The sequence below is a fragment of the Manis pentadactyla genome, chromosome 8 (assembly GCF_030020395.1).
Source record: "Manis pentadactyla isolate mManPen7 chromosome 8, mManPen7.hap1, whole genome shotgun sequence".
Classification (NCBI taxonomy): Eukaryota; Metazoa; Chordata; class Mammalia; order Pholidota; family Manidae; genus Manis; species Manis pentadactyla.
In genome coordinates, this window is record NC_080026.1 from 91,256,621 (window position 1) to 91,279,624 (window position 23,004).

Sequence of the window (23,004 nt, forward strand, 5' to 3'; positions counted from 1 at the left end):
CCCACTCACATAAATTGCCAATTTTTGTATGTAGTTCGCTAAAGTCAGGTCAGTGTTGCCAAGTGTTTCAGTAGCCCTAGTGAAGTTTATTATTATTTTTTGTTTATTGTGACAAGTGGCTCAGCCATGGGCCTTTTGTCCTTCTTGTGTGGCTCAAGGATCGTGATGGTCAGTGAGTGAGTGCCAGCCCCTCTCCGACCCTGAGCTGTGTGCTGGAGGGTGGACTTAGACTTTCTTCCCTGTCCTTAATACAGGCGTTCCCCTGGAAAGCATGAAGTCTTGGGATTACTGGCTGTCAGGAGACACTCATTTTTGATGTTCTTTATGTTTTTGACTATGACAGAGCACGGTGACTTCTTGGCCCTGGATCTTGGAGGAACGAACTTCCGTGTCCTACTGGTGAAAATCCGTAGTGGGAAAAAGAGGATGGTGGAAATGCACAACAAGATCTATGCCATTCCCACTGAAATCATGCAGGGCACTGGGGAAGAGGTGAGAAACATTTTGCCTTTCCACCACTGTGGCACATGTGTGTCACACACATGGGCAGTAGCATTGGTGGTTCCCCTAACCTGCTATGGGGTGCCTACAGCTGTGTACTTGTGTCCTGTGTCTGAAAGCATGGGGTACTTTCAGTGATGCTGGGCTTAATGATGGTTAGGAGGCTCTAAAAGATCTTTAAGGGGGGGTGCTTGCTCTGCATGTGTCATTGTGTGTACGTGTGTGTGCATTTATGCACTTGTATGTGTGTACCAAAAGTAGGAAACCAGAGCACAGTAACCCTTTCTTTTCTCCTAAAGCTGTTTGACCACATCGTCTCCTGCATCTCTGACTTCCTGGACTACATGGGGATCAAAGGCCCCAGAATGCCTCTGGGCTTCACCTTCTCATTCCCCTGCAAGCAGACGAGCTTGGATGCGGTAAGTCTCTGTCCTGAGGCGTTGGGCCTCGGGCGGTGCTGACTGGCCTGTGGCATGTGCTGGCTCAAGGCTTCCTCCAGTTTGAGGATCCTCCCTGGATGTTGAGTGACTCACATGTTACAGTGGGTTGACCCAAGTTTTATATCACACTCTCCAGTTCATCTTAAGCCTCTTCTCTCTTTTGTTGTTTAAAGTGTTCATCTCTTCTGGGATGCTTTCTGGCTCCTACAGGCAAAAGGAAGCTCTCCCTCCTAGGTGTTCCCTGTGCCTTTGACTGTTGCCTTGATGCTAGCATTTCTTACATAGGAGTGATTGTGTCTCTCTTTCTGCTATACTCTATGCTCCTTGAGGCAGGACTTGTGTTCCCCACTTGCCCCAGTACAGTGTTCTGTCAGGGGAGATACTTAAAAAGTGTGTTCATTGTTCACCATGTAAGAACTTGTTCGTTATGCTTCAGAAGATTGGAGACTGTTTAGAATTAGGTTTGGGGTTGATTAATGATTGTGCATTGAATCCCCTATACAGAATTTTATTGTTGTTAACAACCATTTGATCAATAAATATGAGAGATGCCCTCTCAAAAAAAAAAAAAGTGTTTTCAGTAGATGGGATGAAACAGGGTCGAAGATTAGGGCTTGGCACCTGCTAAGTACTAAGTGCTGGGTACAGACTGAAGGTTACAGTTCCGGTCCTCGGGGCCACAGGGGCCATAGTCTCACGGAGGGCCTCAGCTTCACCCTGGCAGCTCCAGCTCTGTGCCTAAGGGCTGTTGGTTCGTGTCGGGGGGATCCCAGCCAAGAGGACCCAATGGTGCAGAGTCACAGAGGCAAGACCCGGCCTGTGGTACTGGAAGGGCCTCAGGTGTCTCTGTGAGTCATAGGTGGGGGTGTGGCCAGGGAGGAGGCCCAGTTGGTGACATCCTATCGCAGGGGCCTTGGGCCAGGTTTGAGGCATGGGATGAGCAGCACTAGGGAGCAAGGAAGGGCCGCCTGCCTGTGCAGCCACTCAGCCCAGTCACTGTGCTGGCCTGGGGCTTTGCGCCTCTTCGGCCCCTTTAGATCTCAGCAGGGAGGTCATATAAACTTGCTTTTTGCAGTGTTTGAAGACCTGGTGATTTTTTAAAGCAGTTCACTTATACCATCACCTGGTGCTCATGGTGGTGCGCGTATCCCCAGCCAGTGCAGAACTTCAGTCCAGTCAGACCTAGAATATGCTTTAGGTAGTAAGAGTGCTGCTAAAAGTTTGCATTTCTCCAACAACTTATGTTGTTGGCAAGCTATTCTTTAGGGGAACTGGTTGGTTGTACCAGGGGTAGCACCATTAACCTTCTGTGCCTTACTTTCTCCATCTGTGAAATGGAGATTATAAGCTAGGCTGCAGTGGGCACAGTGAGGAGGGGTGGGTTCTTAGGAAGGACTATTCATGTCTTATCAGATTGGGCCTCAGATGTTCCAGTGCCATCTCACTATAAATTCTCAGCAGATGTTTAGTTGGAGGGGAGGGAGGGAAATTTTGTATTCTGCCCAGAAGGTTAGTAAAACAGGACTCTCCTGGTGCCGTTCCTGTTTCAGGGCATCTTGATCACCTGGACGAAGGGTTTTAAGGCAACCGACTGTGTGGGCCATGATGTAGTGACCTTACTAAGGGATGCTGTAAAAAGAAGAGAGGTAACTATTAAAAGGATGTTTTAAAAAAATCCTTACTGTTTTTTTGGGTTATAAAAATTGTACTTGCTTGTCATAAAAAATTCAAATAATAAACGTGTGACCTGGATAAAAGAAGTTTCCCCAACTATCAGCCATAAAACAGATGAAGGAGGGTTTAAGAAAGGTAAAATCATGACTGTCCTACAGATTGCAGAAGAGAAAAACACGTCCCCACCATGGGCACAGCCTGGCAGTATCAGTCAGAGTTCCCAGTTGCACACACACAGTGTTGCAGAGCACAGACATCACAGTCCCTCTGAGTATAATGGAATTAGATGAGAATAAGGGGACTCCATAATCCCATCGGAGCTCCGCACACACTCCGAGAATTGCCCTGCTTCATGACAGCATCCAGTCCAGAGCAAAGCCCTGTTTCTTTGATCCCTCCAAAGCCACCAACACAGGTTCAAAACCTACAAGTGTTTCTAACACTTTCTGGGATTGCCTGTGTTGGAACCAGTCAGTAAGCCCAGCTTTGTTTGACTATAGGTGTGTTTCTGCTGGTGTTTGGCTGGAGGACATTGATAAAATTTAAAATGAAAAATTCCAAAGAATTTATATAACTCATTTAATGAGATAATCAGTAAGAGGGGGAAAAAAGATCAGTTCAGGTGTCTCCATTCAAAAGATCAGAGAAATACAAAAGCAATCTGGAAGGCTGAAAGGAATGGGTTTGAAAGAGGGAGGAATTGCACCCAGAAGAGTACGCTAGACAGCAGCTAATGTTTCATTGCAAAGAGGCCTGGTGATCTGTTTACCCATTTCACAACTCTTAATGCTCATGTTCTTCCAGCTTACTTTCCATGCATATAACATATACACACATATGCACATTTATTTTTACATGGTAAGCTACATATACTGTATTACAACTTCCTTTTTCCATTTACTATGAAAGTCACCTTTCGTGCCACTGCATATAGACCAACCTCACTGTTTTTCGCGTCTGTACAGGATTCCAGTGTTTGCCTGAGTCATGGTCTACATAGCCCCTTTTGATCTATATTTGGGTTATTTCTCTCTCTGGCTCATGCAAGTCATGCAGTAAATATCCTTGTATGTACCTTGGGGTACCTGCATGGCTGTTTCTACAGGACAGGTTCTGAGAAATGGATTTCATATTTCCATTTTGCTCTGTGAAATGCTATAACATTTGAAACTCCCAAGACAAGAGCTATTTGGCCATTGCCCCATGTCTTTTCTCCATTCAGCAGTTCCCTCTGCATTGCCTCACTAACTACGCAGGACCATCTGTGAAATGGGAAGAATACTTCCTTTCTTTAGAGCTCAGATTTCAGGTACATCATTAATAGTAGGTGTGTAGTCAGTGAAGGGGCATTAAATTACCTTTTATAGAGGCTGGTAAGAAAGCTGTTTGAGGTGGTGTGTTAGTGCTTCTCTGAGTGTGTGCCGCAGAGTGAACTGGCTGACTCCAAGCCAGGAAGCACTGTCCCTCCCCTAAAGCTGTGTCCTCTCTTCCCGAAGGAATTCGACCTGGATGTGGTGGCTGTGGTCAACGACACGGTGGGCACCATGATGACCTGTGCTTATGAGGAGCCCACCTGTGAGGTTGGCCTCATCGTAGGTGGGTGTCCTGGAGGTCTCTCTCCTTGGGGTGGGAGGGCTGGGTTTCCCTGCTCTGTGGGGCCTTGAGCCAGTCTCTGGAGGGCAGGATATCTCTCAGTTCCATCCCCTTACTGCCTCCTGAGTTTCATCCTGGACGATGGCTGCAGGGCTCGCCAGGGGCCTTCCTCCTCCCAAACACCCAACCTGACGCCTGTGACCTGACCGTCAAGACCAGGCTCTGCAGTAATGAGCCCAAATGGCTCACATGGCTTGGAGCCACGGTGGGAATAGCTGGGGCTGGCCTGGCTAGCAGGGCAACTGTTAGGCTTGTGCAGAGGGGCTCCGGGCAGGCATTAGGGTCCTGCAACTGGGAAAGAAGCAGAGTCCTCCCTCCTCTCCTGACCATGGGAAAAGTCCAGAGAGTAGTCTGGGCACCATTTTGCCCTTATTAGCCACTGTTTGTGAGTGGCCCCGGCTACTGAAGTAGATTACAAGGAGGTCGCTCTGTAGATTGTTTCCTTATAGTGCAAACACGGTAGGGATCTGTAATTCCTGAAGCATACTGACCTCGGCTGTGGGACAACCATTGGTCCACTTGAACCTGCTCCTAGTGTCGGGAGGCCAGGAAAAGGCCCATTTGTTAGTCAACATCCGCATATGTAGGAGCAGTGGCACTGCTGCTGTGCGGGGTATTTGCTAAGTACCTGGGAGATTGGTATAAGGCCCCAGCAGGCTCCCTCCTGGCGCCAGGAAGGCCTTTTCATATGCTGTCATATACTTTTGGCTCCTGTGGTCATTCAAAAACTGGGGAGTAGCTTCCAGTAGAAAGGTTGTCTGGGGCCTGGTTCTGGGGCTTTTGTTTCTTACTGTCTTTTCCAAAGCTTGCTTTCTTCACCCAGCCCCACCTTGCCTTCCGTGTATGAATGGACATAGGTAAGAACTGTACAGCTGGAGGGACACAGCGCATTCTCCACTTCGGGCCAGGCCCAGCCTGGGAGGGAGGTTAGGGCTGCCCAGTTCAGGGCCGCCCCTTAGCTGTGCTTGGCCCCGGGCACAGAGCTGGGACAGGTTCTCCATGGCTCCAGCTGCATTCAGAGTCACATTTTCCTTTCCTCATCAATTGATCTCTTTGCTCAAAACACCCAAGGGCAAGAAGTAGGGCTTACAAGTTTTAGCTTTCTTTGTATCCCTTCCTATTTCTGGGGCTTCTCTTCTCAGTTTTACACTTTGGCTGAAAGGAGCTAAGAAAACAAAACAAAACAAACAAAAAATCAACCGAGTTACACAGTTAGAAGCCTCTGCAAATTCTGTGTAAGTTTCTTTAGAGAGGATGGAAAGACCAAAGCCCTTTGCTCTGGTCAGTGCGAATGGCCTTGTACTTGCTGGTGGTGGTGGAAGCCTGTCTCCATCTCTGTCCACTCTGGAAGGTCCTGGCCATTCAAAGTGAGGACCTCAGGCCAGCAGCATTGGTATCACCTGGGAGCAGAGTCCCCGGCCCCACACCGCAGCCCTCCTGAATCAGAACCTGCATCTCGCAGGGCCCCCCAAGTGATTTTGGCATTGATTAAAATATTTGTTTAAGTAGCCCCGTGCTGGGGAGTTGAGGGGTGAAAATCAGGCTTTTGAGCCCCTGGGAACCCTCAGATTGGGTGGGTACACTCAGGGAAATGTTCCTTTTCTCAGGAGAATCATGATATTTTCAGAGGTCTGTGATACCACAACAGTGAGAAACCATTGCTTTAGAAAGGCACTCTTGAAATGCTCAGGACACTGGCCTTCCTGTGGGCTTCATTCTGGGACACAGAGTAAAGTTTTTTGAGTAGACATAGTCCATGACCATCTTTGATAAAATAAATGGACATCCATGGTATAATAGTAGACAACTCCTCAGTATAATATGTGTGTGTGTGTGTACAGCTATGTATATATGTGTCTGCATGTATGTATATATAGAGAGAATGCCTTCCATTCATACACGGAAGGCAAGGTGGGGCTGGGGGAAGAAAGCAAGCTTTGGAAAAGACAGTAAGAAACAAAAGCCCCAGAACCAGAAATTATTCAGAAATTTCCAGTCTGAATATTGCCTAAACTAATGTCATTGAGGATACATCCATTCATTGTAAGAGTGTCTCCTATTAAAGTAAGTAGAGCCCTGCCTGGACAGGTAAACACATAGGCTCTCCATATTGATGTCTTCATATGAAGCAAGTTAATTAAGTGCAATCTGGTGGTTTAATAATCTGACTTTCCTTTTATATTTATAGACTTTCCTGGAAAATGTTAGGAAAGCAAAGCTATTATTTTCTTCATCTCAAAAATATACCCCATGTCTGGAATCTCAGGCCCTCGGCCTGGTTCCAGGATCCCCCCGCCCCCAGCACGACAGCACGGCCACTCAGTCCTCCCCCTGTGTGTTTCAGGGACCGGCAGCAATGCCTGCTACATGGAAGAGATGAGGAACGTCGAGATGGTGGAGGGAAATGAGGGACGAATGTGCATCAACATGGAGTGGGGGGCCTTCGGGGACAATGGGTGCCTAGACGATATCAGAACAAACTATGACAGACTGGTGGATGAGTATTCACTGAACCCTGGGAAACAAAGGTAATTCTTGTGGAGGAGACACGTAAGGAGTCAGGATGGGCAGGGTGTGTGCCTGCATCCTGCCTGTTACAGTGGAAGAAGTTTCTAGCAGGGATGGGGTTTGGACAGAGGCTTGGGAGACTGGTCCCTCAGGTTCTCTCCTGACCTGGGGTTTGGGCCCAAGGAGAGCAGAATAAGGGGAGGAGTGGGGGATGGGCATCCTACGTGCTACAGGGGGGCCCGAGTCCATCAACCCATCCAGGTGCTCTCTCTGCATAGAGGACAGAGTGGAGTGGCCACACCACTTCCCTCAGGGACCATGTTCATCTTGGAACAGTCTCACCTCCCCCATGCTCTCCATCATACTAATAGAAGCCCCTTGGTCAGCAGGTTTTTGTTTTTAGTGGAAATACAACACACTTGACCTGCAATTGTCAAAGGACAAGGGAAATTAGGACATGGCCAGTGTAGGTGGGAATAGGGGTGGGGTGGGGGTCTGGGCAGGGGTGAGGTGAGGCCCAGGTCCACTCATGCTTCCCACAGCTGGCCTCTGGAACCACCCAGTGGCTGGTTGGAGCTTTGCAGCTCGGGTCTCAGGGACTCTGCCTGACATGGGTCAGGCCATCCGCTGCCATAGCCAGTGTGGGTTGGTCCCAGCTTTTCCCCAGGAGCAGAGAGAAGGGCTGGGGTAGAACAGAGCTGTTCTCCAGCCACCCTCAAGACTTTTGCCTTTTCCATATACCGTCTATGCTTACTTAATGGTTTTAAATCAGCTTATATTCCTTACTTAAATTTAATGAGGGAGAAAAAAAGGGAAAACCAGTATTAGCATAAATAACTGGTAACCATAAAATGAATATGGCAGAGAGCAGCATTCAATTCTAGCTACTGTTGCCTACCAAGGTTGTAGAGCAAAACCCCCAGTGATGATAAGGGAAGGGTTAAAGCCATATTAGCACCAAACTGAGATGGTCTCCTTGATGGAATAAAGACTGGGTAGGAATTGGCAATAATAGCGCTATTCCGTGTTTTTACTGAGGACCACCTGAAATCTGGAGTCTCCAAATTCCAGTGGGCACTCCCCAGCTTGAGGACACTGGGATTGGATGTGTGCTGTGGAAGCGCTGATGTCGTTCATCATTTCATGAGGCCCTTGAGCATGCACAGGGCAGGAGTTAGAAGCCCCAAGAACAGGTTGCCCTCAGGAGTACAGATGCCGCCTGAATCCTGCAGTCTGTGTGGCTTTCTCACTCTTCTGGGTGCTTGACCAGTACTCCGGGCTTCTGCAAAACCTTCCAAAAACCTCATAGGAACTTTCTTCTTGTTTCTTCTTATCCTTTGAAGACTCAGCTCAATCAGTTGCTTATTCTGCAAATACTCACTGAGCAATGACTGTGAGCCAGGCAGTGTGTGGTCTCAAGGCTTTTGCTGCAGGGATGACGAGAGGCAGTGGACCCAGGTGCAGGAGAGGGGAGGGTGTGTGAGAGCCTGAGATGGGCAGAAATAGCCTGGTCTGGGGGAGGAGGACAGGCCTCTCGGAGAAGAAATGTTTGAGCTGAGACGTAGTGTGGGATTTCACCAGACAATGGAGGAAGGCGGTGAGGAGGGAGACGGTGTAGCACTTAGACGTTAGTGCTGCTGGTTTTGTTTCTCGTCCAAGGGAGGGTTGAGAATCCTCCAGTCCTTCCTGGTTTACTTTCTGCCTCTGCTGGGAGCACAGGACTGGGCATGTAGATTGGGGATGGCTTCAGGGTAAGAAGCCCAGGGTTACTGGGAGCCTGAAGGTGTCAGTTAGATGCTCTAGCCTGTTCCTCCTGTTTTAGGTTTGAGAAGATGATCAGTGGTATGTACCTGGGTGAAATTGTCCGCAACATATTGATCGACTTCACCAAAAAGGGATTCCTCTTCCGCGGGCAGATCTCTGAGACACTGAAGACTCGGGGCATCTTTCAGACCAAGTATCTCTCTCAGATCGAGAGGTGAGCGGGGAGGGGTTTGTTGGAGGTGGACCTGGAGTAGTAGGCCCTGAGCAGTTGAATAGTGAAGTTACATAATTTTGTTATAAGTCATTTTCTTTTTACTCATCCTTTATGTTGGGGCATTATATTGATTTGCTTGAAATTATGTGTGTAAGTAGGAGAAAAGGTGCATTAGGACATTTGTATTGAAGGGGCACTGAGTCCATTGGAGCCAAGAACCACTGGCCTTGCCCACCCTCATTTCATCTGAGAGGCAGCCTGCGATTGTGTAGCTCGGTCACCCCGTGTGTGTGCCTCACAGCAGAGTGCTTCTGTCTGCCTCCTGTTTCTCTCATGTGGAGTGAACACTGTGTCTGCCTTGGCCTTTTCCATGGTGAGCTGTGAGAGAGGGTAGAACATGCTCTGCAAAAGCAAGAGCAGTTGTGCAAAAGCCACCTTATTTTTAGAATGGTCATAATAGCAAAGGTAACAGCGGCTCTGCTGGCGCCTGCTCACTGCTCTCCCCCATGCCTGATTCTGTGACCTGCACGGGAAACTCACTGCCCACCAGAACCGAAGCAGTGGAGTAGATGGCATCCAGAAGGCCCCTAAACGGTGGCCCTGGAAGACCTGAGCACATCAATGGTAGCATTTCACAGCCACGGGGGAGAGGGGCGCTGTCTGCAAATGGTGCTGGGTGCTCACTAGTGACTAGGAAACAAGTTCCAGTCTTCTTTCTTATTCTAAATTCGTCCAAGAGCTAAATGGGGGGGAAAAAAGGAGCCATAAAACAATGAGAAGAAAGTATCAGTGAATATTTTTCATAACATTTTTGATTGTGGTAAAATACATGTAACATTTACCGTTGCAGCCATTTTGAAGCATATAGTTCAGTGACATTAAATTCTTTCACATCGTTATACAGTCATCGCGATCATCTATCTCCAAAATTTCTTCATCTTCCTAAACTGAAACACCGTATTAGTTAAACACCAATGCCCCATTTGTCCCTCCCCGAGCCCCAGCAACTACCTGCCTACTTTCTGTCCCTATGAATGTGACTACTCTAGGTACCTCATGTAAGCGGAATCATACAGTATTTGTCCTTTCCGTCTCTGGCTTATTTCACTTAGCATAATGTCTTCAAGGCTCATCCATGTTGTAGCACATGTCAGAATTTCGTTTAAAGACAGAATAATATTCTGTAGTATGTATGTGCACATTTAGTTCATCTATTCATCTGTCCATGGCCACTCAGGTTGCCTCGACCTTTTGGCTATTGTGAATAATGCTGCTGTGAACATGGGTATACAAACACACAGTCAAGTCCCTGCTTTCAATTCTTTTGGGTATATATCCAGAAGTGGAATTACTAGATCATACAATGATTTTATTTTTACTTTTTTAAGAAACTACCATACCATTTTCTGCAGTGGCTGCACCACTTTGCATTCCCACCAACAGTATACATGACGGTCCAACTTGTCCACATCTTCACCAACACTTATTATTTTCTCTATTTTTAATAGAGCCATCCTGATGCGTGTGACTTGGTAGGAAAGGTCTTTTTAAGCATAATTGTGAAGAAAGAAATCATAAAGAAAAAATTGCCAAACTTAGCTATACATAGCTTCTGTAAGTTAAAAAAAAAATCAGTCATCAAACCTAAAAAGTGAGAATCAAAGTAAGGAAAACATTTGCATTGTATATGACAGGATGCACCCTTGCACAGTGCGTGAGAGCACTGGCAGGTCTGGTATTGAGACCTGCTCAGTCCCACTGGCTGTGTGCTTTGAGTTTGAATTCAGTCTCCCAGCCAGTTTCCTCATCTTTAAAAGGGCGTGATCCTGCATATATCCATTGGTTGTTAGGAGGAGGAAATGAGGTCATGTATGTAAAGCACCTATCCCATACTAAGTCCTCAAAAAAGTGTTCTTATCACTGTCATTATCATCATCAGTCATTGTCATCTCTTTCAGTTTAGCAAGAACAGCCAAATATCCCAGGAGAACAAAAGTCTTGACATAATAGTAGTTCATATGGTCAATAAACAAATGAAAAACAAAGGTCGTCTCAGGAATAGAGAAGATTGCAGATTAAACCACAGTGTGATACCATTCTTACCAAAGTGTCAAAGGTTTTGAAGAGACCCTTTCCACTGGGTATAAGTATGGGCAAACTCAGCTGGGGAGACAGTGACTTGACATAACTTCTGAAAGGCACTTGGAAATATGTATCAGAAGTCCTTTGATCCAGACATGTGTCCTAAGGGAAAAATCATTTGCACACAAAGCTTTCTGAATAGGAAACTTCACCAGAATGTTACTTCATAATAGCAGGAAATTACAAACAAATTTCTCTAAACTGGCTAAATAAACTACGATGTGTCCCCAGAATGAATACTATGGCAGCCTTTTCTAATCCTCATCTCAGATAAGAATGTGGGAAATTGCTCAGATGTATGAAACAGGGAAAAAGCAAGAAAGAAAACCACCTAAGAAGGATGAGCCCATTTGGCACATCAAAATTACAAAGATTTTCTTTGGTGATGTTTAAGAAAAGAAATGGGAAAGAAATATATAAATATATTAATAGCATTTTCCCTGGTGTTGGGATTGTGGATACTTTTAATTTTCCAATTTTCATTTTTCTGGATTTGGCAAGTTTTCAACAATTTAACATGTAATACTTTTTAAAAAGATACAAATAAATGTTATTTTGAAGGGAAAACCCCCCACAACCCAGGTAAGTACAGTGATTTGGGGCCCATCCTGCGGGGTCAGCTTCCAGGCTGTTCTCATGGATCCCACCTCATCCAGCTTCTTGGTTTTCGTCTGCCACAGTGACCGATTAGCGCTGCTCCAGGTCCGGGCCATCCTCCAGCAGCTGGGCCTGAACAGCACCTGTGACGACAGTATCCTTGTCAAGATGGTGTGCGGGGTGGTGTCCAGGAGGGCGGCACAGATGTGTGGCGCCGGTGTGGCTGCTGTGGTGGATAAGATCCGCGAGAACAGGGGGCTGGACCATCTCAGCGTGACTGTGGGGGTGGATGGAACACTCTACAAGCTACATCCGCAGTGAGTGGGGCTTCCGGTGGGTGGGCAGAGCTTCCTGGGCTGCTGAGTTCCCTTGATGGTTATGGGACATGATCGTGGGAAATTCTGCACTGGGACACAGCCTCCCAAAGGCTGTGCGGTCAGAGAGTGGGGCTTGTCTGCGACTGGGTAATGAGCTGCTGTCAAGTTTAACTGGGGTCCTTGGGGAGGTAGAGAAGTGGCTTCACTTGACCAGCTCCCACATCCTTTAACTAGTGACATGGCATGACCCACCCTGCCCCTCCTGGGTCCCTCTTAGGTCAGGCAGAGTCCAGGTGGGGAGCAGAAAGGGAGGTGAGGGTGGGCCTGGGTTTACCCACCAGCCTGGTTAGCTGCAGGCTGGCAGGAGGCCGCTTTTGGTAAGTGGGAGACGGAGTGAAGGACTTGGGGAGGAGGGCCCATTGATTTTTCACTTGCTAAATCAGTTTTTAAGAGGCTTGGAAAGGAGAAGATTTGACCCTGGGCTTTGTAGCAGGGAAGGGGTGGGGAGCGGCGTCCTTTCGGTCAAGTGTCTGGCACCCATTCCGGAGAAGGATATATGGCTGCATGTGCTCGTTGACCCAGTGCTTATCCCAAAGTGTAGCTCTGAGGAATAGAGTGACCATATTATTTACTGTCTGAACTGGTGTACTTTAGCCAGAGGAGAGAGTGCTACTAATAATTACCCTGGGTCATCCCACTTAAACCTAGTCATAACGTCACCCTACTTCAAAGCAGCCTTGCCCAACTCAGTGTAGGCATTCCCTGCTTTGGGCATGGCCACGACTTGGGATAGAGCCCTCTTCCTCGCTCCTCATCCACCTCTGTCTCTGGACCTTAGTAGCTATCCTCTACCTGAGGCAGCACACAGTCGTGGTTTAGACCTGGGCTTTGAAGCCATACACATACATGCTTAGATTTAATCCTGGCACCATCGTTCAGAAGCTGTGCTTCACTGCTTGCTTCATCTCTGCAAGTCTCACCTTCCTCGGGATAACAGCCACTGGCAGGCCTGGAAATGTAATGAATTGAGGGCCCCAAGTAGGTGTTCCTTAGAGGCGGTCAGTATTCCCTCAGCCTGGCCCTGTCTTATTTTCAGCACAAAATGCAAGAACCTAGAGTGACCTCATTTAGAGATTATCCTTCATGGGAAGGGGTGGGGCTGGGGGAATCCTGCTTTGAGAATGGGTGTGTCTGAGTGTGCTCTTCATGCTCCGGCCCTTATAAGCTGCACAGAGCAGCTTGTTTGGGGATTCTCAGTTGTGCCTCTTTGCTGACAACCTGCTTATGAATCTGATTGGCTGTGAGTCCACTTTCCTCCCAGCCGTTCTCAGTGAGTTGCTGCTGCTTCTGAGCAGCACCCCTGTCCTGTTTGCCCTCCTTCCTGATGAGGTCCAGCGTCTCGTCTCATCTTCCGCTACTTACCTGTCCCCGTTTTCTGTCTCTTTCAGCTTCTCCAGAATCATGTGCCAAACTGTGAAGGAACTGTCCCCAAAGTGTAAAGTGTCCTTCCTCCTGTCGGAAGATGGCAGTGGCAAGGGGGCTGCCCTCATCACGGCGGTGGGTGTGCGGCTCCGAGAAGAACCGAGCAGCTAAGAGTCCTGGACCCCAGCCTGCTGCCCTTCCAGAACTTCTCTCTTCAAGTGGCACTCCTGTTCTCCCCAGCGCGTTGTGCTGGGAGACGCCGGAGCCAGAGCCCCTCACTGCTGCGGGGGGGGAAACAAGCCACCTAATGGCACATAGCATAGGGTACAAAATAGAGTGTGTGCTGTTGATAATATCTCTCACCTCCGGATCGCCCTCATCCGCCCTGCCTCTCTGCATGATTTAATTTCAGCCTGGTTGTACATTCCCCATGTGTGAAGTTTAGTGGTGTTCATTTCTAATTTATGCATTTGTCCAGCAGTTATTTATTGGCCCGAGATGAAAAGTCATACCATCTGAAGGCCTTAGAGGCCTCTGCAGCCCGTCCTTGGGGACATCCTCCGTGTGAAATGTATTATCACCAGCAGACACTGCCAGGGCTCCTCCCGGGGGCGCGGTAGCTGCTTCCCCATCCCAGCACCCACTGCTCTCTGGCGTCCCGAGGATCCAGCGGGATATGTCAGTGCCACTGAATTGTGCATCTGTGGAACTGAACATAGCTGCACTGTAACAGTCTTGCATCCTGTCTGTCCTGGGGTGAGGGTGGGGAAAGGGTGGGCAGTCCTGCGGGTAAGTGTCTTGTCTCTGGGTAAAAGGAACCCACCAACAAACTGCCCTCACTGCAATGTCCCATCGCTTTTGTGAGCCATGTTGTACGACCTAGTAAACTTTGTACCAGTTCAAAGACCTGAGTGATGCTTTCAATGGCTGGGGAGCGGGGAGAACATCTGGGGGGTCCATAACAGCCAGACCCTGGAGGTTTTGTGGCTGTCCAGATTGAAGGAGCTTGAAATGAAGGCTGTGTTCTTCAGCCCCCTGCCTGTTTTAGGCATGAGGCCGTCTCTGCTCTCTCTGCAAAGTGTCACAGAGGTAGCCTCTCCCCTTGTCTCCCAGAACCTGCCCTGCTGGCTCCCTGCCCTTAATGCTGGGTCCTACCCTGGTCACAGGCTCCTGTAGCCTCCACCCCTCACCTTTAAGAAGGTATAGGGATGGAACGCTTCTCTCTACCCATAGCCTGGCCTCCGCACTGTAGCTGTAACAGAGAAAAAGTCGTCTTGGCTTTCAGGGGCTGTCTGGGTGTAACGAGAAGACAGTGCACCATTGGCCCTCTGCTTGCCATCCCCAAGCAGATGCTGCCCTTCACCATGCTCTCTGCTATCTCCAAGGCAACAGGTGGACTAGACTCCCAGCCCTGATACAGACGAAGCCTTGTGGCAGCTCCGGTAGCAGGACTGGTGCCCCCAAATCCCACCTTAAATTAACCCCTTGTGTAGAAATTGGCCCTTATCTGACCCTTTCATCCTACGGTACATCTGCCTCGTGCTCAGCTACACCATGACTGCCATGTTGGATTGCCCCCTGCAGCCCACTGATGGATCCCACATCAGTCCACGTGGTGGTACCCTGTGGCTGAGGTGCCACATGCGTCTCCACCCCATGACTACGGCTCCCCTTGGGGCTGACTGCATGCTCACTTGGTTTGGTGAGACCAGAGGCCCTTAAGTTGGCATTGCCAGTGCCTATGGCACAGTGATCTTTGTGAAGAACACAGATAACATTAAATAAACTCTTCTGGATGTGCATTTCTAGTGTTATGTGGTTTTTCTGGAGCACTGGGGTGTGGGGTGTGAGTCAGCAAGCAGGGAGAGGCTGAGATGAACTGGGCCAGGCCTGGAGCTTTCTTGGAGTTGGTGTCCTCTGCCTGCCTCCACCTCGCTGTAGAACTGAGGTTGAGAGCTGTGTGCCGACTTGCAGAAGGCATTCACGTAAAGTGGCTGCCATGGTAGTAATAAAGATCATGGCTGCTATTTATTAAGCACTTAATCTCTTTTATTGGCCTGCTAGTTTATAGGCATTATTCCATCATACAGCATTCCTCTGAGGTACTTTGGCCTTTGGGAGAGGAAGAGGCTGAGGGTCTGAGTGACGTGTATGAGGCAACACAGCTGAGGCTACTTTTGAGTCAACCGCCATCTACACTGAACCAGATCTGAGTTCCTAGATGCTGAGGCATAAAAGCCATGGATTGACTTACAGGTGATGGGCTTTGCAAAGTGAGACCGTCCTGTGTCTTCAGCCAGCTAGTGAATCAGTGTCTTGGTTTGGTGTTGCCCACAGGTGTTTGTGTTTACCCAATATTTATAAAAATGTGAGCCAAATTAAACAAGTCTGTAAATCTCACAAATTTGGATTCCCAGCTTCTCTTGAAAGATTTAGAAGATCTGGCAGCAATGGGCTCCCATTACTATGTGGCAACATTTGCCCAGAGCTCATCAGCTGTTGTCCCCTTTGGATGCCTATGCCCTCCAGTTTGCCACAGTCCCTACTATTCCCTATTACCCCAACAGTGGAAATCAGTTGCCTTATATCATCACGTTTGCAGTTTTTCTCTTGCACTGGATCCAATTTACTCATTTTGTACACTCCAGGAAGGAATTTGAGCTTGCAATTCTTGGATTACGTAAGTGTTGGCTCGCACTGTCTTCTCTGACTCTTCTTGGACCCCCTGAAGCATTGTCTGAGAGGGGTGCCTGGGTCATTTAGAGTCCGCTTCCACTGTAGAGTTCCTGGCTCATCTTGTTTCCCATTGATGTACTGAAGGGTGAGGTGTGGGCCAAACTTTCAGATCTGGTCTCAGCTGGCTACTTCTCGAAGGGAGCTATGTCTTGCTCTGCAGCCAAGCACAAGGATTCAGGGTTCAGTGGGCACCTCAGCTTGGGGAGCCCCAGCCTGCCCACCAGCAGCACCGCATCCCCAGCCATGAACAAAGTCTTTAGTGCAACAGCTGTTGACCTTCATGGGGAGGTTGGATTGTGCGTTAGCTCAGTGTCACCCTCCTCAGTTGGTGTGATGCATGGGCAACAATGGAAAGCCAGAATCCAGAGTGAAACCTCCGGGACGGAGGGTCACCTTGAGCCAGCAGGAGAGGGGGACAGTTACAGGAACTGCTGTCTGGCTGTCCTAACCTTCAGGAGCCAATCTCCCCTTCAGAGGAAAGTCACTGCCTCACCCCTAAGAGTCTACCATTGCTCAGGATCTCTGAAGAGACACATTCTTCAGTGGATTCATTTTTTTGGAAACAGCCAGAAATAATCGAGCTAAATCTAGTGATTGAAGCGGGTGATTAAATTGAATTAGACCACTTGTTACAACAAATAAAAAGAAACCAAGTACAGTTTTAAGACAACAGATTTTCCTGTTTTACTTGTTAGTTGGCTTCTAAAGAAGTATTCAAAGAGGAATAAAAAAATGTTGGCTTTGGTAATGTTAGGCAGAATGAGGATGCTCTCCCAACGGGACTGCTCTGAAAGAATACACACATGGAACTACTATGTTTTGGTGGCACATTTGCTTAAAAAATTAACAGCTCTCCCCATGGTAGCACCAAGGGTCCACTTGTAAACTAGAGATAAGAAAAAACAGACAATGAGTGGAGGAAAGGGGCTGGCAGAAAGAATGCTGGCCTATCAGAGAGGAGCAGAAAAGAATGGGACCCTGGGTGACAGCAGAGAGAGAGAAAGAACACTTGGTGAACATTTCCTGAATGAAGACTCCTGCTGGCATCACCGGCCCTGTGTTTCAGCTGGTGTCATCAAATACTGAATGATTCAGAAGTCATTTCAGGAGCTTAAAGAGCTCTGGGGTGTTGTTCAGAGCCCTAGGGGCTGTGTTGTTGCATAGCAGGAGAGTGACCAATGCCCAGACACGGAGGGCTGGGGGCCCCTCCCCGCGGTGACAGTCCCTGTCTCCAAGTTCTCAAGCAGCATACAGGAGAAATGTGTGGGGGTAAGATTATGGGCCTTGGAGATGATACCTGGCTCCATTACTTGCTGTACGAATTTAGGAGAGTCTCCCAAGACTGTTTCCTCATCTGTAAAATGGAGATAACACCTTCCTCTATTATCTACTTGCCTCTGAGGAGACAATGGAGGGTTCTAGCACCCATTAAAAAAAAAAAAAAGAACCCCAAACAAACTCAGTTCTCTCAGCTCCTTCTGGCCTGCCCCAGGTGGGTGGGATGTCTGAGCAATGAAGACCCTAATGGTGTTAGAAGTGTCCTGGACATGTGGGCAGGGCGGTGATAAAAGGCTTGAACAAAGAGGCCCAGATTAAGGCCAGCCTTAACTATGTCACTGCCTTGTTGAGGCCAGGAATCAACTTCCACCTCTCACCTGCTCTTACCTGCTGTACCTTCAGGGTTTCCTGAGGCTCAACAGCCTGCTCTGTCAGCAGGACTCCTGGATACTGGGGTTCCTGCCTGGCTCACCACCTCCCACCCCTCCAAGTGCCCCAGAGCAAAGGCCAGCTCCACACTGGGGCTCTACTTCCACAGGAGTAAAAGGGCTTCAAGACCCAGACCGTGTCTGTGGGAAGAGTGAGATCTTGGCCCCTTCCCTGCTGGCCTCTCAGCCAAGGTCACTTCCCAGCTGCCCAGAAAGTCCCTCAAGGTCAGGAAATGCAGGGAGTTCTTCACAAGGGAGCAGCCTGCCCCCCCTCCTGTCTTGGCTCCAGGCCTCCAGTTGAGTGCTTTGTACTGCTGGGGTCTCAGCTGTTCACCCCACCCAAGAAAAATCCTTTGTTCTTCCTGGTTGTAGGAAGCTCTAAAAAAATGTCAGGACAGAGTCAGTCCCTCCCTCCTTTACCGGGCTTCTTTCTTCCTCTCTCTCTCTCTCTCTCTCTCTCTGCTGTCCTGCCTCTCTCTGTCTCTCAGTTGAAACACCTCACCTAAAATGACACCTAGCTCCTATGACTTTCTATATCCTTTCTATCCCTTATTTTTCTTCATTGCCCTTACTGAAAACTATCTGATGTATATATTTATTAACTGTTTATCTTCCATATTCCTCACTAGAATGTAACTGCATGAGAGCAGTGATGTTGTCTGTTGTTTACTTTTATAACCCCAATAACTAGGGAACATGATATGAGGTTAATAAATATTTGTGAATGAAATAAATGGATGAATTTAAAGTCTTTCATGTTAGGTATTTTATAGCTCTTACTTATTGGAGCCATACCTCTGAAATACCAAGAAATGATGCCAAACTTAAATGGTCAGTGATAAAATACTGGGACAAATCCATTTATATTTACACCGAAAGGACAGTATATATTTAATGGAGGTTGGCTGATAGGGGAGGGCACAGTTGGGCATATTCGTGGCATTGTTCCAGGTGGGCTCCTCTGTGGGAAAGTGTTCTGGAAATGAGGCCAGAAGTACCTCATTCTTTGCCCACTAACTGAATGTTCTCAAGGGGAAGGTAATGCTGGCTGAATTCTATTTTAATCTATCAGGAAACTATCTCTGGCTACAAAGAACAGAGGTTCTAGCTAGGATTAACCCCTAACTTGTATATACTCTAGCAAGAGACTATCTGTTGCAAAGGCACTATGGCATAGTGAGCAGGAATGGATGGGAAACGGAGGGTCTGCATGAACCTGAGAATCCAGCCTCACAACCCACTTATTCCTAGTGGTGGTCATTCACTTTATATTTCTGGGCTACCAGTCTTCCTTTGGAAAATGGCCAGTTGAAGGTCTACTCATAGGGATGCTGTAAGGGTTAAATCTCTTGTGTAAGGGTGGTATGATTACTAAAAATTGTACCAATGATAATGTATACGTAGCCATTTGGAAGGAAAGAATAGTAAGTCAGCTGATTTAATTTATAAAATTAAGGGAATTTCATTCAAAAGGGAGAAGAAAAATAATTTGGAAGACTTCGGATCACAAAAACAAAACCATTTTGGAAACTTGCCATCTTTGCTTTGCGTTAAAAAGAGCCAAATACCTGCACATTGTCATCAAAACAGAATCGCTTTCATGCAGGCTCAAAGCCTCTCTTTCCTGATGTCTGAGTTCATCTGTGTCCTCCCGAGCCCTTAGAAAAACAGGATTTTCCTCCTTGCAAGCGTGTTTTAGAACAACCCAGAAAGCGTCTGTTCCTGGGTTTCAAAAACTCTCTATTTTGAGCAAGTTCCTTTGAAATACATCAAGGCAGACATTAATGTGAATGAAAAGGGGAGTTAGGAGCATAGTTATCTACAAAGTTACAGCTCTTTTTACATGTTGAGAGTCCCTCCCTTGCAGGTCCCACATACAATACCAATCGGTGCCCCCTAAAGCTTAAGAAAGTAGGAGAGTCGAAGCTAAACGCACACCGGATCAAGTCTGCGGGGAAAGAGGGTGCCCAGAGGCAGGGCTGGCGTCACGGGCTTTGTAGGCGCATCCTGAGCAGTCACACAGGGCTCTGCACTTGGAAGGATCAGCCCGATTTAGTGCTTTGCTATCACAATCTTGAAATTCTTATATTTTTACACAAGGGGCTCAGATTTAATTTTTCTCTGGGTCCCGCCAATCCTGCAGCCCGCACTACCCAGAGGAAATGCTAGGAGCCGCAAGAAACAAGGGCTGAAGAGCCCCAGCTGGCGGCTGTGGTGACTATCTCCACCCAGATTTCCAGGAAACGACCAACAGCTCTGGGGTCCGCCGCCCTAAACGTGCCAAAGCCACCGCGACCCCACCTGAAGGTCCGCGGGAGGCTGGACCAGGCACGTGTGCCATGTGCGACCCGGGGGTCTTCGCGGGCCTGCGCGGCGAGGGTCGCGGGGCGGGACACGCTTTCCGGGCCGACCCGCCGGGTCCCCTCGGGGCGAGGCGTCAGCAGCCGCAGGGCGCGCCGCACCCGGCCTGGCTGGGCCCCGGGACCCCGGGGTGGCCGGCTCCTCCCAGCTGGGCGTCCGCCCCAGGAGCGTCCCGGCCCCACCCTGTAGCCCGTGGCCCCAAGGGCCTGAATGGACCCGCCCGCCACCCCTCCTGCGCGCAGGCTCAGTCTCCCCTCAGCCCAGGGTCAGAGAGCAGGCTCCCTAACGCCGTCAAGGTCACCGCCACTCCTCACCTCGCCTCCGACCACCTTTGGACAGCCTGCTAATTTCTTCATTTGCAAAAGTTGGGCCTCGGAAGAAAGAAGGCATTTTCCAGAAGTGACGAATTTGGATGAAACTTTTGGACGGCGCTCAGATGGCAACGCCTCTAGTTAGGCAACCCCTGGGGGCGCTCACCAGCGCTGGAGGGAGCCCGGGCCCCTGGGAGCGAGGGCTTCCCGCTCCCCGACCCCAGCCTCCTGCGCCGGGGTCCTCGTTACTCTTACCTTCTCAAACAGACATTTCAAACTGTTTCCTCCGACAGAATCCTGCACCTTCAAAATCATTCCATTTTTTTTCTTTTAAACTATAATTTGTTGCTTTAAAAAATAGAACAAGAGGAGGAGAGGAAAAGCAGGAAATTCTATCCATTTTCGCCCAGCCTGACGAAGGAAGGGGCTCAGCGTGAAACCGCGCTGTGTGCGCGGGGAGGAAAGCACAACCGCGGTGGAAATTTGCGCGGTGTCGTAGTGCCACCTAGGGGTTACGTCCCGAAACAAGAGCGGCCGAATCCCTTTCTGCGGACACATTTATCTGCAAAAATAGTCACAGGACGCGTTTGTACACTTTCTTCTCCAATCAGCTGGTCTCAGCATCCATGACTAGGAGCGATGGGAAATCTTCGGGAGTTTAAGAGAATGAAATGATACCATTTGGCATGTTAAAGGATCCCTCTGGGTATTATGTGGAAAGTATCCTTAGGAGTGGAGGGTGTAAGCAGCTGAGAGAACATAACTAGTTCAACAGTTCAAACAGAAGATGGTCGTGAAGCGGCCTAGGGTGGGGTTAGCGGGAAATAGCCACAGGTGGGGGCATTTTAAAGGACTTGCTGAATAATTGGCGGTAGGGCATAGAAGCCAGGTGTCAAGGATGAAGTCTTCTGCCTCAACAACTGAATCAACTGAATTGCCCCTTATTAAGTTATGTAAGACCAGAGGAAACTCAGTCCAAGGGCATGTGGTTCCACACAAAGAAAACCACAAGTAGGTAAAATCCCACGTGTGTTAAAAGAATCTGCCCCCCCCCCCCCACCTCCTGACTGTGTTCCCCTTTTTGTTAGACCTGAGCTTGGGAGTCGAAGTCTCAATGCTAAAACAAGTTCAAAGTTTACACTCTAAGGTATGTATATAAAGTTTATACTCTATGGAAATGGAGGTGTTGATTATAACTCAGGACTTTTTCTTATCAGATCATAGCCAGGAAAGACATGGATAGGTGAAGAAATCCCAACAGAGAGGATTTTAAAAGAGAAAGTGGGACACAGTAAAGTTATTTGATATTTATCTCCTATGAGTCAGGATTTTTCAAGGTTAATTATGTAAGAACTCAAGGACTGTTAGCTATTTTTTTATCATCTATGTATTCCCCACTGTGTTTATATCTTGGACATTGAGAGTCTCCATGTATTTATTTGCTCGTCTAAGTATTTAATAAACAACTGTTATGAGCCTGTTGATGTACCCAGAATTTTCAGGGACAGAGATGAGTAAGACATGGCCCTGTTTCCAGGGGCACACAAACCTAATTGATAGTGTGTCCAATAGCTAGGGGAACTACAGTATACTCTGTGTAGCACCAAAACTCAGGAAAGATTGTCTGAGGAAGCTGAGAAGGGGCCTAGTAAAAGGTATCTGAGCTGCTCAAGGAATATGTGTTATTCTTTAATGTGTTTCTTTTGTTACTTAATGAAAATATTTAAATTTAAAAGGGCAGTAATGTCAGACTTGCATGTCAGAGAAATTCCTAGGAATGGCTCTTTTACTGTTTGTAAAGTGTGATGCTATCTTCCTTAATTACATTAGAAAGTAATGGTTCTCACGTCTTTGAGAAAGACAGGCCTTGCAAGAGGCTTATTTAGCTTTTAAAAATATTTACATATATTTCAAAGAGATGGAGAATTAATTTACAAAATTACAAGGTTTCTAATATAAATATCCTAGGAAAAGGGAAGTGAGGTGTCTTTCCTTATTTTCAACAGGGAGAATTAAGCCTCTTATTTATAATTTGTATTTGCCCTTATGACTGCTAGTCAACTACACTTAAGCATAAGGGAAATTTTATAGGTAGCTGTCTGAGAGCAAGTTCTCATAAGGGAAGGGGCTGTGTGAGTAGGAAAGGGCTTCTCTGAGTACAAAAGGGCTTTGCTGAAGCTCGATAGTAATCAGAGAGAAGAGGCCGAGAGCTGAGCACAACTTCTCCTGTTCCATCATTTTAATCTGTAATTTGTTTCTGAAACTTATTTAAACTCCTTCCAAGTTGAGCCATCTATCCTTCCTCCCATGCTTCCTCCTCAAAATACCCAAGCTTCCTCCTGAAAAACAATTAAGAAATTATGCTAAAAGACCTAAGAAGCTGCTCTCAGTTTGCCCAGTGAGATCATTCTTTAAGTGGTGATAGACAAAATGACTCTGAGCCCCTGCAAACCAACTCAGCATGACAGTTTTTAGTCCCTTCTGTTCAGAAGCACACTTCTGAGGACCGTTCCATGACATATTAGGAGACATTTTTTGGCCCAAAGATGATGCTCTCAATATGTATAGGCATTACATTACCAGTACACCTTGAAAGTAATTACTTCCGTTAGGCAGGAAAATAGATATGAGCAGGTGGAAAAAGAGTAAGGTCAGTAA

General features: G+C 47.7%; 1 protein-coding gene and 1 long non-coding RNA gene across 3 annotated transcripts in view; one reads left to right on the forward strand and one right to left on the reverse strand.

Moving 5' to 3' along the window:
• Positions 1–15,034, forward strand: part of HK1 (hexokinase 1) — a 64,057-nt gene extending 49,023 nt beyond the window's left edge. For both annotated transcript variants that reach the window (XM_036924009.2, XM_057505933.1), the window contains 8 exons: positions 344–492; positions 801–920; positions 2,492–2,587; positions 4,112–4,211; positions 6,613–6,796; positions 8,599–8,754; positions 11,577–11,810; positions 13,259–15,034. In XM_036924009.2, the coding sequence (XP_036779904.2) occupies positions 344–492; positions 801–920; positions 2,492–2,587; positions 4,112–4,211; positions 6,613–6,796; positions 8,599–8,754; positions 11,577–11,810; positions 13,259–13,403 (1,184 nt within the window). In that variant the 3' untranslated portion in view covers positions 13,404–15,034. The remainder of the gene's footprint in view (positions 1–343; positions 493–800; positions 921–2,491; positions 2,588–4,111; positions 4,212–6,612; positions 6,797–8,598; positions 8,755–11,576; positions 11,811–13,258) is intronic.
• Positions 15,035–15,263: 229 nt separating this feature from the next.
• LOC130684598 (uncharacterized) lies at positions 15,264–20,773 on the reverse strand. Its single transcript, XR_008998931.1, has 2 exons — positions 20,602–20,773; positions 15,264–16,122 (listed from the first exon to the last, which is right to left on the reverse strand). It is a non-coding gene; the product is annotated as an uncharacterized LOC130684598 (long non-coding RNA).
• Positions 20,774–23,004: the final 2,231 nt, after the last annotated feature.